This window comes from Lepus europaeus, chromosome 3, assembly GCF_033115175.1.
Source record: "Lepus europaeus isolate LE1 chromosome 3, mLepTim1.pri, whole genome shotgun sequence".
NCBI lineage: Eukaryota > Metazoa > Chordata > Mammalia > Lagomorpha > Leporidae > Lepus > Lepus europaeus.
Window position 1 is genome coordinate 153,223,704 of NC_084829.1, and position 14,360 is coordinate 153,238,063.

At 45.2% G+C, this 14,360-nt stretch overlaps 1 protein-coding gene across 4 annotated transcripts in view; it reads left to right on the forward strand.

The window, feature by feature from the left end:
* The window catches only part of ESR1 (estrogen receptor 1), a 464,974-nt gene extending 451,815 nt beyond the window's left edge, over positions 1 to 13,159 (forward strand). For all 4 annotated transcript variants that reach the window (XM_062186943.1, XM_062186942.1, XM_062186945.1 and 1 more), the window contains exons 8-9: positions 4,753 to 4,936; positions 8,746 to 13,159. In XM_062186943.1, coding sequence (XP_062042927.1) covers positions 4,753 to 4,936; positions 8,746 to 8,980 — 419 coding nt within the window. In that variant the 3' untranslated portion in view covers positions 8,981 to 13,159. The remainder of the gene's footprint in view (positions 1 to 4,752; positions 4,937 to 8,745) is intronic.
* Positions 13,160 to 14,360: the final 1,201 nt, after the last annotated feature.

The window sequence follows — 14,360 nt, forward strand, 5'->3', positions numbered from 1 at the left end:
TGGTTTTAAAAGAAGGTCTTAAAATCAATGGTATAGCAGTTTTGAAATCATTTTCAGAATCAAAATTCTTTTATAAATGAACAAAGAACCTCATAAAACATATCTATAAATCGGGTGAAGTAAACTATTCTGATTAGAGCAGGAGAAATGGTGGCAGAAGTCCAGAGCCCACTCACCTCGATTATCCCTCCATACCCCAGCCCTCATCATATGCTGAACCTGAATCTCCTTTTACAACATTCAGCTTCAGCAGGATAAAGAGTGAAAACAAGCCGCACACAGCCTCTCCTGAGTGGCAGCAGAGACAGCAAGCTGCCCAAATGCCCATTTGGGGACAGAATCACTCCCAAGAGAACAGCAAAGCAGGTGAAGTGCCCAGCGAACACGGTGCTCCTCAGACAGCCTCAAAACTACTTCTGAGCAAATATGCTGTTTGTTCATGGGAGCAATTCCCAATAGAAACCCCAAAAGGCTGATGTGCTGATCAACCACTGGATCCTCTACGGTCACTGGAAATTGTCCCTTATCCAAGCTGGCTGGACGCTTTCTGGCCCAGGCTTACAGCAATTTTCTTTGCTATGTTTTCCTTTGAGTCCCTTTTTTTTAATCAAGCAGTCAAAGGCAGAATTCTCCCATGGTCTGTTGTATCATTCTTCCTTTTGGAAAAGAAAGAAAGAGGATTGAGAGGAGAAGAAGAGGGAGAGGAGGAGAAAAAGGAGGGGAGAGGAGGGAAGGGGAGAATCCAGAAAGAAAAAAAAAAAGCATGGCTTTGCTTGAGAAGTGTATCCTCAAGCTTCTGGTAAGCTACAAGTGTCAGCAATCCTCATTGCTCTGGGAACAGTCAGGGGGGACCCTCAGTGGAAGCCAATGGCAGGGGGAACTGGGGGCCCCTGGTGGTGCCAGTGCTACCTGCCGGGTATGCTGTGCACTGCAATGGAGGGGGCACACCTGCCTTCAGCAGACTCCATTATCTGGAAGAGGGGTGATGACTGAAAAGGAAAGAGGGAGAGAGTGTCCTGGCCGAATGAGGAGGTGAGGGAGAGCATGATGGGTAGTTAGAGGAGAGACGTGGAGTCACCATCTCTCGAGTGTGAGCACTTCAAAGAGTTCATGGCAAAGTGGAATTGGAATTAAAAGCTTAGTTTATTCTGGTGCAGGAGACTTTGAAGTCCAGATACACTTTCCCTCTCTTTAATAGCACAGGTTCCCATGAACCTGATGAAGACCCATGGCGCATGGGGGTGCCACGTGGCTTCAGTTTCCATTCTTTCCTACCATGAGACTTTCCCAAGGCCTCTTCCCAAGTCTGCAGTATTGGCCACCAGATACAGAATGCTTCGAAGCTCGGATTTGCCTGCAGTGCCTCAAGACTGACTAATGACATACAGATTTTATCTGTTGGACTTGGAGCAGGATCCAGAGTTGCAACAGCTTGCTTTGCTGCAAGAATCCTTCTGAAGGCACTTACTGTCTGCTCACTGACTTTGTGCTGTTGGGATTGGGGGTGGCAGCCATCACCAGGGACATGGAAATTACCAGATTCTGTGTTTCACTCTTGTTCCTTAACAGCAGTTGCCAGAGCCCCTGAAGCATTCTGGGAATTAGTGTTTCTGTAGTATCTCTCAGATGGCTTCTTAGGGCAACAGGTAGCTGACACCCACTGTATTTTGCCAGAAAAGTCCAAAAGATGATGGCTGCTGTTGTCAATTATTGGCATTTCAACAGGACTGTATTTTTATTTCTAAGTATATTTGCATGGCCAGCAAGCATCTGCTGACAAGGATGCGATGATAAGCTGTATTGGTGCCAAAACAGGACTGGAAAAACAGGCTTGCTCTGAGAATGGCTTGCATCCTGAGAGGCCATGCTAAGAAAATTTTCTCTCCACAGGCAATATCTTCCTCTCAAACATTAACACTTGAAAGGAATCCCTGTCTCTTAACATAGGCATGCACTCAATGGGTTCTCAATAATGCATGCTGGATGAAGGAACACAGGTGTGTGTGTGCATGGAAGGGGATGGGGAATTGGCAGCCCAAGAGAAAGCTTGATTTGCTGGAGGCTGAGCGCCAAGTCGTTTACCTCTGTTGGAAAGAGCACCGTGAAAGGCTGGTCCTTGGGACTGCTGTAGTTCCAGCACACTGTGTTGTAACACTGGGCACACAGTAAAACGCAGTGTCTCCTTCCCAGGGAGGAACATCCGAGCCCTTTGATCCTCCATCCTTTGGTTTCCTTGAACAAGAAAGGACTATCTGTGAATGAGGCCAGAGTCCTGGAAGGTAACCAAGAAGGAAATTGGTAGAAAGTACGTCATCCAATTGGACTAATTCAGCTCTGTGGCCTGAGTGGGTTGGGTTCCTGAGGAATCCAGCCAGCGGCCGGACCTCTGGGAGATGTGAGACTGAGATGTGAATGATGACACAGAGGACCTGGAGAGGCAGAGCCAATGGGGACTCAGTTGGGGCTAACCCCCTGCTTTCTCCAAGCCAACCCCATGACCACCGGATGTCTGTCTTTCTGATGGACACATTCTTCCCTCTTAAAAGCCCGCGTGAAATATGATGACGTCATCTAGCAATTCCCTTCCTATCCCCTGCCTGTCTACTGCATACGCATTCTGAGCTGCTTTGCTTTGGATCAAAACAAAAGCTGCAGGACTTTGCCCTTTGTCTTGTAAACCAAGGTTCTAGCCATTTTGGTTGTGTTGTTGTTTGGTTTGGTTTGAACCTTAGCTATTTTCTGAACAATGACAGCTCTGTTTACTGTGAGTTCTGCTGTGTAGGTGTTCTCCTCATTTCCAGCCTCCAGGATGCTAAGTGAGCAGTACCTCCGCTCTACATGACCAGTGTGAAGTCAGGGGCCCATAGCCTTGGGAGGCCCTTCACATGAAAGGGTTGAAGCAGATGGGGTGGGGAGAGGAGAAGAAATATATGAATGAGATGGTCAGTGGGTGGAATAGAAGACCAAAAATATGTTGCTAAACACACAACATCTGGCTGGAAAACATGCGCCATCTGTCCCTGCCAGGCGGTGTGGTCAAGCATGTTGAAGCTTATTTCTGGGGCGTTCACTTAAGAGAAGAATCTATCATTGTGATGGCCAGCGCTGTTGCTCAACAGGCTAATCCTCCACCTAGCAGCACCGGCACACCAGGTTCTAGTCCCGGTTGGGGCGCCAGATTCTGTCCCGGTTGCCCCTCTTCCAGGCCAGCTCTCTGCTGTGGTCCGGGAGAGCAGTGGAGGATGGCCCAAGTGCTTGGGCCCTGCACCCCGTGGGAGACCAGGAGAAGCACCTCGCTCCTGGCTTCGGATCAGCGCGATGCGCCGGCCGCAGCGGCCATTGGAGGGTGAACCAATGGCAAAGGAAAACCTTTCTCTCTGTCTCTCTTTCTCACTGTCCACTCTGCCTGTCAAATATATATATATATATATATATATATATATATATATATATATATATATACTCATTGTGACCCAAGGCCTGCTCCATTCTCCCATCCTCTTGCCGACCTGTCAATCACCTTCCTCGTCCTTGGGCCGAGCTCATAACATACTAAAATAGGATTCTTTCTGTTAACAAGTGACAGAAACCTAAGTTACGTTATCTTGAGCAAAAAGATAATTCATTGTTAGGAAGGATACTATGAAAGGACCCAGGTCAAATGATAATTATAAAAAGTAAGACCTTGTGATTGCAACTGGATATTGCTCTCTCTTTCCCCCCTTCCATCCTTCTCCCTACTCCCCCTCCTTCTTTCCCTCACTCTGCCTTTTTCTGTCCCCTTTCTTTCCCCCTGACAAACCACCCCTGCGGTTAGATGCTCTGTTCCTTTCTGCAGACAGGAGTTCCATGTGTTGAGGAGAAGGTTGTTCACAGCCATGTACAGTTGTCTGATTCTCCCAGCTTAACATCCCTAGAGGAAAGAATTCTGCCTCACAACCTCTGTATTCAATGCAGAGTGGTCCTGAGACCTATTAGCTTGAGACTAATGCGGTCTAGAAGCCTGGAGTGCCATGATGGTCTTGACTTTGGTTCTGAGTCTACTGTGGCCTAGAAAGCAGAGGAAAAACAAGAGAGAAAGCTTGCAACTTGCACGACAGTGGAGATTGCGGTTCCAAGGTCCCTATACCCACTCTTGTCACAAACCTTTCAGTGGAGGCTGACAAGTGCTTAGACCCCAGCCTTCACTGGAAACAGAGAAACAAGTTCAGTTCTTGGGAACTTTCCTTTTAGGTGGCCAATCCGTCATCCCTTCCTCTGTGAATCTCACCGGGAGCTTCAGCTGCCCCTAGTATTACTAGCAGATAGGGAGTCAGCAGACTGTGTCCAGTCTGAGCTTGGGGACTGTTGTCCAAGCTGCACTTGTGGGTTAATGCATCTCTGCCTACATTTTCTCCATGGAAAAGGGACAACAATGGCTCCCTCTCAGGATTGTCTCAGTGTTAAATGCACAGCGTGGATTGGTATCTGAGAAGGCATGGTCAGCCTCTCTATTATGGCCCCAAGGCCCTGTCCCTTTGCAGGAACTTGGGCACATGCATAGGAGGCCACATTGGTTTCTGGGTGCTCTCAGACATGTGCATTCATTAGGAGTTACACATGGTCATTTGGGTTCATCTGGGTCCTAAACACCCCCATGGCTATCCTACTCTGCAAAGACGGACCCTGGTTGATGATTGTGTCCCACGGACACTCCCAGTCTCCTAGACCTCATCTCTGAGAGTCTTTCTCTCTCTCTCTCTGCACATTCAGGAGTGTACACATTTCTGTCCAGCACCCTCAAGTCTCTGGAAGAGAAGGACCATATCCATCGTGTCCTGGACAAGATCACAGACACCTTGATCCACCTGATGGCCAAGGCGGGTCTGACTCTGCAACAGCAACACCGGCGCCTGGCCCAGCTCCTCCTCATCCTCTCCCACATCCGCCACATGAGGTGAGGTGTCCAAGGGTTTCTGGGAGAGACATAAAGGAAGCTTACACTAAACTATAGGGGTTTAGGCCGGGATAGCAGGGTGCCCTTGGAATAGTTCCTGGTATATAGTAAGTGCAAATGCTACAGGAGGACAGAAGAGGGTGGCATTAGGAGTGTAGGACAAGAGTGGTTATAAATGGTATTGTCACTCTAACTGAAGCACATGCAGGGTCTTAGAGTGTGGGTTCCTAGGGGGCTCTGTGAGCCTACTCGGCAGGCAGGCATGGGGCACATCCATCACTGCTCCCATCTCATTCTATCCCTTCTTACCCTAGCAATTAAGGGGCTCTCAGACCAGATGCCTCTAGGAGAGTCAATGAAGACTCCCCATACCTCTTAAACCCCTTGTCACCCCATTGCCATCACCTTGGACCAAGTCACTCTCATTTCCTGTTGGATCTATGCCAGCCACCTATCATGTCTCCCTGCCTTCATTCCTGGTTATTTCTAATGTGTTCTCCATGATGTAGCTGGAATGATCAGTCTAAGGCCAAATCTAATCATGCTGTCCTCTTGCCTAAAACTACTAAGTAGCTTCCTGTTGCTTTGAGATAAAAGATAAATCTCTATGTTTTGTATGTATACCATATTCCTTGTGATCTAGCCCTTAATGTACTGAGACCTCCTTGTGAGGCTGAGCTGTCACTGTAAGCTGTTGCAGGAGGCACTTGGGAGGCTCCACTGTAGGCTGCAGCCTAGCTTGGCAGCCCTGTGTATCATGGCTGGGCTCATCCACACATCAGAGGGGTAGAGATAGGAGACTATACTTTAAACCACAGCTCTGCAGGTTGGAGAGGTGACCCTATGCCCTAAGGTTCAGGCCTTTCACCTCCTGGCACATGGATGTTGGCTTGGATATGTTCTCTTAGTGATGGTCGTCAAGGTATGAGAAAGCAGACACATTTGGACAAGTGTATTTGAACCCTTTGGTTAAATCATGTCCACTAACACTCCACCGGTCAAGCAAATGACATGTCAGAACCTATAGTTAAGGATCATGAACATACGGCAGAGGGAGTGGTTTTTGAGCTGTCATCAATCCATTGCTTAGATATTCTTGTAGAAATCATTCCCTGACCCTTTTGACATACTGAGAATTACACCCTGTCTTACCCTCTTGCAACTGCCCCTTTTCTTTTTGTCCATAGAACAGTAAACTCTGTGAGGCAATCGTCATAATCTGTCTCGCATACTCTGTGTTCCCAATGTCACCTAATGCAGTGCTGGGCAAAAGACTCAATAAGTAATTTCTATAGGAATCAAGTAGGGACACCAGCAGAGGAAATAGTCTTTCCCTGTCAAATGCTGAAAGCAGCCTCATTTCCATTCTAGTCATGTACTTTGGCTTGCCGAGAGTTTAGGGGATGCCATTCTCATAAGAGGAGCTCACCCTGTAGGGAAGAAATGAAGAGTCATTTCTGCAGATTCAAGAAAGGCCACAGCAATGGCATGAAGCGGTGACACATACTAGAGCAACAGGTAGTCGTGGGTGATGCAGCCCATGTGACCTTGGTCTCATGCTGGAACCCCAGCAGTGGAAAAAAAGCTTCTCTTAATGAAGAACTAAAATGCTCAAAAGGTGTTGGATTAATTTTTAAGGAGCATTCGAGCTGAGACTATTGCTCAAGCAGAAAGTGTGTCCCACCAAAGGCCCAGGTGCCAACTTTTTCCAGGGACAATCTTGCAGATCATTTCTTCTGAAAATAGATGTTCTACATGTAGTGTGTGCTCCTAATATCATCACTGAGCAAATCAAAGAATGGATAAGTGAAGAAATGAACGACTCATGGCAGGTTTTTATCTGCCCTGTAAATTCGGAATTCACAAGGTGTAGGATTGCACTTGGCAAAGAAACGATCAGTCTCTCTTCTTAGGACTCCCCAAGAATCCCTGTGTAGCAGATGAAGGACTCCCATTTGCCAGGCAGAGTAAGAGTCTGCATTCAGAGTAAACATTTCCCTACATTGCTGCCTGTTTTCTCTTCAAGATCAGCTCAGGGAGGGAAGCAGGAAAAGGATCAGAATGAGGTGTCTGCCATGTCACTTGTGTGGAAAAGTAACCTATCCCTGGAGAAAACATATTGCCTTGTACTCTGAGCTAGCAATTTCGATGATGTTGTAGAAACTGTCATCATGAGGCAATGTTCTGGTTGTTGACAGGAATGACGGACTTTTCACATCCATTTACTGTTTGTCAGCACTAGCAAGCCTAATTAGTTAATACTACGTATATTTTCACTATTCAGCCCTGGCTGGTTTTGCTAGCAATGTTTGGCAGAGGGCAGCAGTGATGAGAGTTCTGTAGAGCTTTTTCTGGAATTGTGTGAAAAGCTGGAGAGATATTGCTAGTCTATTAGAAACTCTGAGCTTCCTTTTCTCTCTCCCTCTCCCTCCCTCCCTCCCTCCCTCCCTCCCTCTCTCTCTCTCTCACACACATACACACACAAAATGATGTTTTGGTGCCTCACTGCAGTCAATCTCAATCACAGAACTGTTTTGTTAAGCTTTGCCTTAGCCATATGTTGCTACTCAGAAAATTTAATAGTGGGTTTCATCTAATTGTAAATGTGATTCATTTGGTTGAATGAGGAAGCCAGTGGCAGATCCAGGGGGCATTTAACTTTAACGTTTTAGATGAAAAAGCAAAACAAAAACAAAGTAACACTTAAACACCTAACTCAGGTTGTGTTGTTGGCCTAGGTTGCTTTCTTTCCAGGCTGTGTCTCCAAATAACGCCAACTTTCCCCCTCCTAATAATGTAGAGATTTTCTAGGACATTCTCTAGGTCCTGCCTACTCATGAGGCATAAATCTTTTTGAAAAATTTTCCACCTAGATAATGGTTGTTCTTCTCACCCCACCCTTTCCCTTTGGTGGTGTGGAGGGGACAGAATTCTCTGATGGAAGGCAAGGAAGAAGTTATTTGCCTATATTTCCCACTGCCCACTTTTCTGAGCCTTTACCAAAGTGATGGACAAATCCCCATCCTCCTGGAAGTTGCAGTGTGAATTCATGTGTGCATTTAGGGTAGAGAGAAGAAACAGAAATACAGGCATACTACAAGAAGTTCATGGAGAATAGAATCAAAAGATAAGTTTGGTATAAATTTTTTTTCAGAATGTGTTTTCCATGAACTTCTTGAAGATCCCTTGTAGAAAGAAGAATTTTAGTTTGTGACAGATGTGATATAGAAAATGAAATAATATGGAATAGAGAGGCAGTGGCTGCAGATGTATTAGAAGGCTTCTGAGAGTGGGTGGCATGAGAAGACTTGGGGGAAGTGCATCTGGAATGAGTACAGATGCCCTAAGTCTGGGAGGAGCTTCATTCCTCCAAGAAGCAGGACAAAGCCCACTGTGGCTCAGGAGAGTGAGTAAAGTAATGGGGGCAGGATGAGCTCTATGAGGCAATGCAAGCAAAACTTCTGAACCTTGAAGAGCATGCACAGAAAAATTGACCTAATTCTGAGTACAGTGGGAGGCTCCTAGAGAGGGAGAAATAAGGGAGTCTTGTGAACTGCATCCCACATTACAAACCTCACTCTACCCCCTGTCCTCCTCTTCTCTGTCTTGGGGACAGAGGGAGGGTTTTGGAGGGTGGGACGATCTTTGTAGGAGGTGGGAGATAAACGTTGTGCACAAATGAGTCCCAGCCACCTGCCCAAAACAGCTCCTAAAACAGATTGGCTTTGGAGTCTCTTTGGGGTTCTTCTTACTCTTCCTTGCTAAGGATTTAAGTCTAACGTGGTCCTTTCTGTGTCCTCCCCCTGTAGTAACAAAGGCATGGAACATCTGTACAATATGAAGTGCAAGAACGTGGTGCCCCTGTATGACCTGTTGCTGGAGATGCTGGATGCCCACCGCCTGCATGCCCCAGCCAACCGTGGGGGTGTGCCCATGGAGGAGCCCGCCCAGGGCCAGCTGACTACCACCAGTGCTGCTTCAGCACATTCCTTGCAAACCTATTATATCCCTGGAGAGGCTGAGGATTTCCCCAGCACAATCTAAGAGCTCCCCAGCTCCCCAAGGTTCTGTGAATCCCTGCAGCATTTCACCCAAGCCATGCATCACTGTAGCCAAATCCTGTCTCCTGCATCCACTCTGGCATGCATCCATCACCAGTGGCTTTCTAATAGGAGTGGCCATTCATTTGCTTGCTCAGTTCTTAGTGACACGTCTTCTGTTGGGAACAGCCACAGGGATTCCAGGGCTAAATCTTGGTAACAGCTCTTTTTCTCCCCATTGCTCCATGACTAAGCATGAGGATTCCTGTAGCTCTTGAGGATGGAACTCAGTCTATGGGATGACTATGTGCATTGAATCTATTTGTTGAGCCAGGCCTGGGGAGTAGCTATTTCACCTCTGAAAAAGCACTTTGTAATGGCTCTAAGAAAAAGCCTCAGGAAAGAATTCAAAGTGGCTCCTTTCATTGCTGACTTGGAGAAAGCTAGCACAAGAGTTAGTTCTAGCATCCTCTTGTATTCCTATAGTCACTCATCATTTTATGAAAGTGATGATACCTGTTGCTCCATTGCATGGCTGTAGCACAATGGTAATTATCGATCCATTTCTCCTATAGGAATACAAGATGCACAGAGGAAAGGAAGAGCCCCTTTCAAGACAACAGCACCTTAGTACACTGCACCTTCAGGCTTGAAGCACTACTGCTGGCATTCCAGGGCACCATGTACAGGTCCTGGGTTCCCATTAATTCTTGTTGCCCACAGACCTATGGAAAACAGAAAGTGGATCTAAGTTAAGTAACCTCCACATATATCAATATCCCTATATGAGGGATGAGTTCCAGTTTTCATTGTCCTTATTTTCATTTTGTAGGAGAAAACTTCCTTCCAGGTCTCGGAGTAAAATCAACTTCAGGACCAGCTGTGGTCGGGTAGGGAGTGAGGGGAGAATCTCAAATTTACCAGCAGAGGGCGCTCTACTTGGCTCTTCCCAGTGTGGAACACTGAAGGTGAATTATTAGTGCCAATGAAGCACCCCAGGCAATTTCAATGAGCCAGCACCAGCACCGTGGTGATTTTTTTTTAAAGCCCTGGGATATGGGGTTTTTAGTAAATGTGTGTGATTATTGTGGCTGCTAGAGAACGAGAAGGGAAATAGAGTAGGATCTGCATGAAACTGTGAGGCAGGAGGAGCTTTTGCTCAGGGTGGCCCCGCTACAGGAGGAAGCTCCCCATAGTCCTGCACCGCACAGCTGGACTGCGCCGGCTGGTCCGCCCTTTCTTCCCTGCCCACCATGGCCTGGATACGAAGAGGCGCAGTGGACAGCTGCATTGCTCCATCTCATCCCGCACACCCCAGGCAGGGGAAGAGTGTTGGAATCAGCCCATTCACTGCTCAGGCTGCCGGGCACCTGGCCAGACCACGCATGCCTTTGGTGGTTTAGAGCTCACCAAAAATCAGGGTTTGGCTCCACCCCCAGCCCCATGCCCTTAAACTTCCTAAGCCAGGAGAACCAGAAGACCAGAATTGGGCCACAGGAATCCTTTGGCCCCTGAAAACAAATGGCTCATCCCACACGTAGGGAAGCCTCTCTTGTGTCTTGGCTTCCCTAGTGCAATTATGAATTATTCTTTCTTTAATTAACTAAAAAATAAGGGTTTTTTTTTTTTTCCCTCCAGCAACTTCATTGCCTAGAATTCAAACCTATTGAGAGGTGATGTGTTGGCCAACAACCCAGGTGAGCTGCTAGGCTTCCCTTGGTGTGTTCTGTTTGGATAAGTGGGTTGCCCTATTTTCTGGTTGCCCAGTTAAGTGAGCACCAAAGAACTGGGAGACTGGGAGGGCCAAAAACTTTTTTTCCTATATGTACATCTAAATTTGGGGACAATTTTATGTATCTGCGTTTAGAATATGTTTAAGAACATGACTTTTGTTTATCAAAGAAGCACCTTATATAGTATAATATATATTTTTTTGAAATTGCATTGTTTATCGGACAATTGAATGTAATAATTCTGTTCTGGATTTAATTTGACTGACTGGGTTAACATGCGGAAACCAAGGGGAAAATCTTTAGTTTTTTTGTATACTTTTCAAGCTACCTTGTCATGTATGCAGTCATGCATGCCTAAACCTTGTGATTTATTCATTTAAATGAAGATCACATTTCATATCAACTTTTGTATCCACAGTAGACAAAATAGCACTAATCCAGATGCCTATTGTTGGATATTGAATGCTAGACAATCTTATGTAGCAGAGATTATGCCTGAAAAGGAAAATTATTCAGGGCAGCTAATTTTGCTTCTACCAAAATATCAGTAGTAATATTTTTGGACAGTAGCTAATGGGTCAGTGGGTTCTTTTTAATGTTTATACTTAGATTTTTCTTTTAAAAAAATAAAAAGAAAACAAAAAAAATCTTTAGAACTATAGATGATGTAATACCAGCTAAATCCAAACAATAATACAGTGGAGGGTTTTACATTATTCATCTAATGTACTTGTATTCATGTTAAGAAACTACTACATTTGCAATGGGCAGAGAACATCAGATGGTTGAAATATTAGCCCAAGAGTCTCAGTGTTTTAGAAATCTGTTTTGCTTCTTATTTGAAGTGCCACTAATGGGCAGCTGACTTTTTCCAGCTGATGTTGCGGTGGGGTAGAGGGGCCCTGCTGGAGAAATCCGTGCTTTTCCCTCACTCTGAGGTCATTTGCAATTTGAAAGGCATGATATACCCAGGAGGTTGGGGTAGGGTGGAAAAATGGGCTAGGGAATTTGGAGAATGGGAAATATGGTGATCAAAATATTGCAAGTATTTTGAGGCAGATCATTGCCGGCACCTGGATTGTGCACCAGTTTTCAGGAGTCAACTTCTGCACGATTATCCAAAACTAAGGACTCCATTGACAGCCGCTCCCCAAAAGCCAACATCAATCATGGGGAAGAAGCAAGGGCATCAGCTGCGAAGTCCAAGAACAGCTAATGGTCCATGTTTTTCTTAGCCATTGACTAGCCTACTGCAGTGATTTTGTAGTTACCATGCAACAGTAGGAGAGACAAACTCATCCAGAGAGAAAACCCCATTGAACTAGGTTGCAACATCCAGCCCCCAAGCAAGTACAGCCTTTGTTTGGATTTCCTGAATTTAGCCAAGGCATTTCCTATGCCTTCTTGGGGCTGAACAAGACTATTTACTTTTAATCACACTGAAGTATTCTCACACTGAATCTTCTATATTGAAAAGCCAATGAGTTAAGCTGTTGGTTTAGAGTACCTCTATCCCTACTTAGAACCAGTTACAAACCTCTTCTTATCATACTTTCCAACTTTGAGATGGACACTGGGAATGATTTCATGACAGTGGTAATGTCCAATAGTCACAGGCATATTAGCTTAGAGAACCCAATCATTTTAAAGACAGAGTCAGACAGTAGCTCCCAAGGCAACCATGATTCTCTTTGGGGAATGTCTTGGGTGGGTGATCCGGATAATAACGTTCACTTCCCAGGTTAACTCCTGAACTTTACTCATTCTCAACTGCGGCAAATGAATTTAACTGTGGTCCCAAATATTCATCTTTTCATTCGTGTGATTATGCTGTTTCCAGCTGCATTGCCTTTCTATGTAAAGACTGTGGCCTCTTTTTAAGTCATTCAAGATTGTTTTGTAAGTTATTGCTGCCTCTAGTATGGCACTTCAATTTTGCACTGTCTTTTGGAAACTCAAAAAAATTTTCTATTTTTTTTTTGCATCCAAATGTGCCTGAACTTTTAAAATACGTAAATGCTGCCATGTCCCAAAACCATCTTTCGTGTGTGCGTGTACAAAACTCTGCACCCTGAAAACAACATACAGTCCCATGAGCAGGTGCCTCAGACATGGACCCCTTTGCATTCACAGAGAGGTCATTGGTCATACAGACTTGAATTAATAAGTGACATTTTTGCCAGTTTATGTTCTCTCACAACTTATAAACAATGCTTTTTGTGCACTATCTACTCTCCAGTGTAGAGCTCTTGTTTTATGGGAAAAGGCTCAAATGCCAAATTGTGTTTGACAGATTACTATGCCCTTCTACCAATGCATACTATAATGTGATTCTGTTTTGTCGCTGCACTGCTTTGTTTAATGAAATTTACACTTGTAAACCTTTTTGCACCTTAATAAAAGTAAAGAATCTAGCTGGATGCTCGAGCACCTGTAAACCATTTTCTCAACTTATTTGATGTTGAAATAAAGAAATAAACTAAAGACAAGTGGGTGGTTTTTTTTTTTTTAAGTCCCACTTGTTGCTCATTGTTCATTGCTGATTACCTGAAATCAAAACGGATCTTATTGCAATGAATCTGGACCTCAGGTACCCCTCTTTCTTCAGTTCACCTCCTGCCTCCACCCCATCCCTAGGTACATGTGGTTCCTGACATCAGGTAGACTTGGGCTTGATTTTTTTACTCTAGTACATGCACTGTCATGATTATTGACAGTTTTTCAGAGCTTCAGCTTCCTTATCAACAAAATGATAATCATGGCATCTAATCCATGGAAGGATTGTGAGGATTAAATGAAGTGCTCAACAAAATGGCTGTTTCCTAATGCCTAGCCTCACCCCTTCCCCATGGAGAAGGAAGAGAGTAGTTTCTTATGAGTGAATAAGAGAATGTGGGAATGAATCATTGAAAACTTACGCAACCAGATCAAAGATCTCTCTCCCATAAAGGAAAGGCAAGCAGGAATAACTGGCCATTCCCAACACAGGTTTTCATTACAGGATTCCCTGCTCTCGTCAAAGCCACCTGTCTGTTCCTTTTCACTCACTTCCTCTGTGATTTAACTGATGAATTGGTGTCCAAGGAGGGGAAGAGGAATGGGGAAGGGTGTGCCTTGTTGAGAAATAGTGTGATACACACACAGCTCTGCAGCTAGCTTATTCTGCTGGGATCCTCATTCTACTAATCGTTATGTAACCTTGGGCAAGTGAATTTACCCATGCCTCAGTTTCTTTACTTGTAAAGTGTGTTCATTTTTCTTTTTTTTTTTTTGTTGCTATAACAAAATACCTGAAGCTGGGTAATTCACAAAGAAAATAGGTGTATTTAGCTCACAGTTTTTGGATGCTCAACCAACAAACAGCAAGGCACAGGAAGAAGTCATAGGGTGAATGGCGTGGTGGCAAGAGTGAATGTGAGAGGGATCACACAGTGAGCCAAAAAGTCTCAAAGTGGGCAGTGCCATTCCTGCCCTTTTATAATAGCCTACTAACTCAGGAACTAACTGGAGTCCTATGAGAACTGTGTTATTTCTCCCAAGGGCAGTGTCCCAGTGACCTAATCACCTTGCTCTAGGCCTCACCCCCTAGGGTCTCACTGCCTCTTCACATCTCCACACTGATGCAAACCCTGGGGGCATACACCAGAGTCA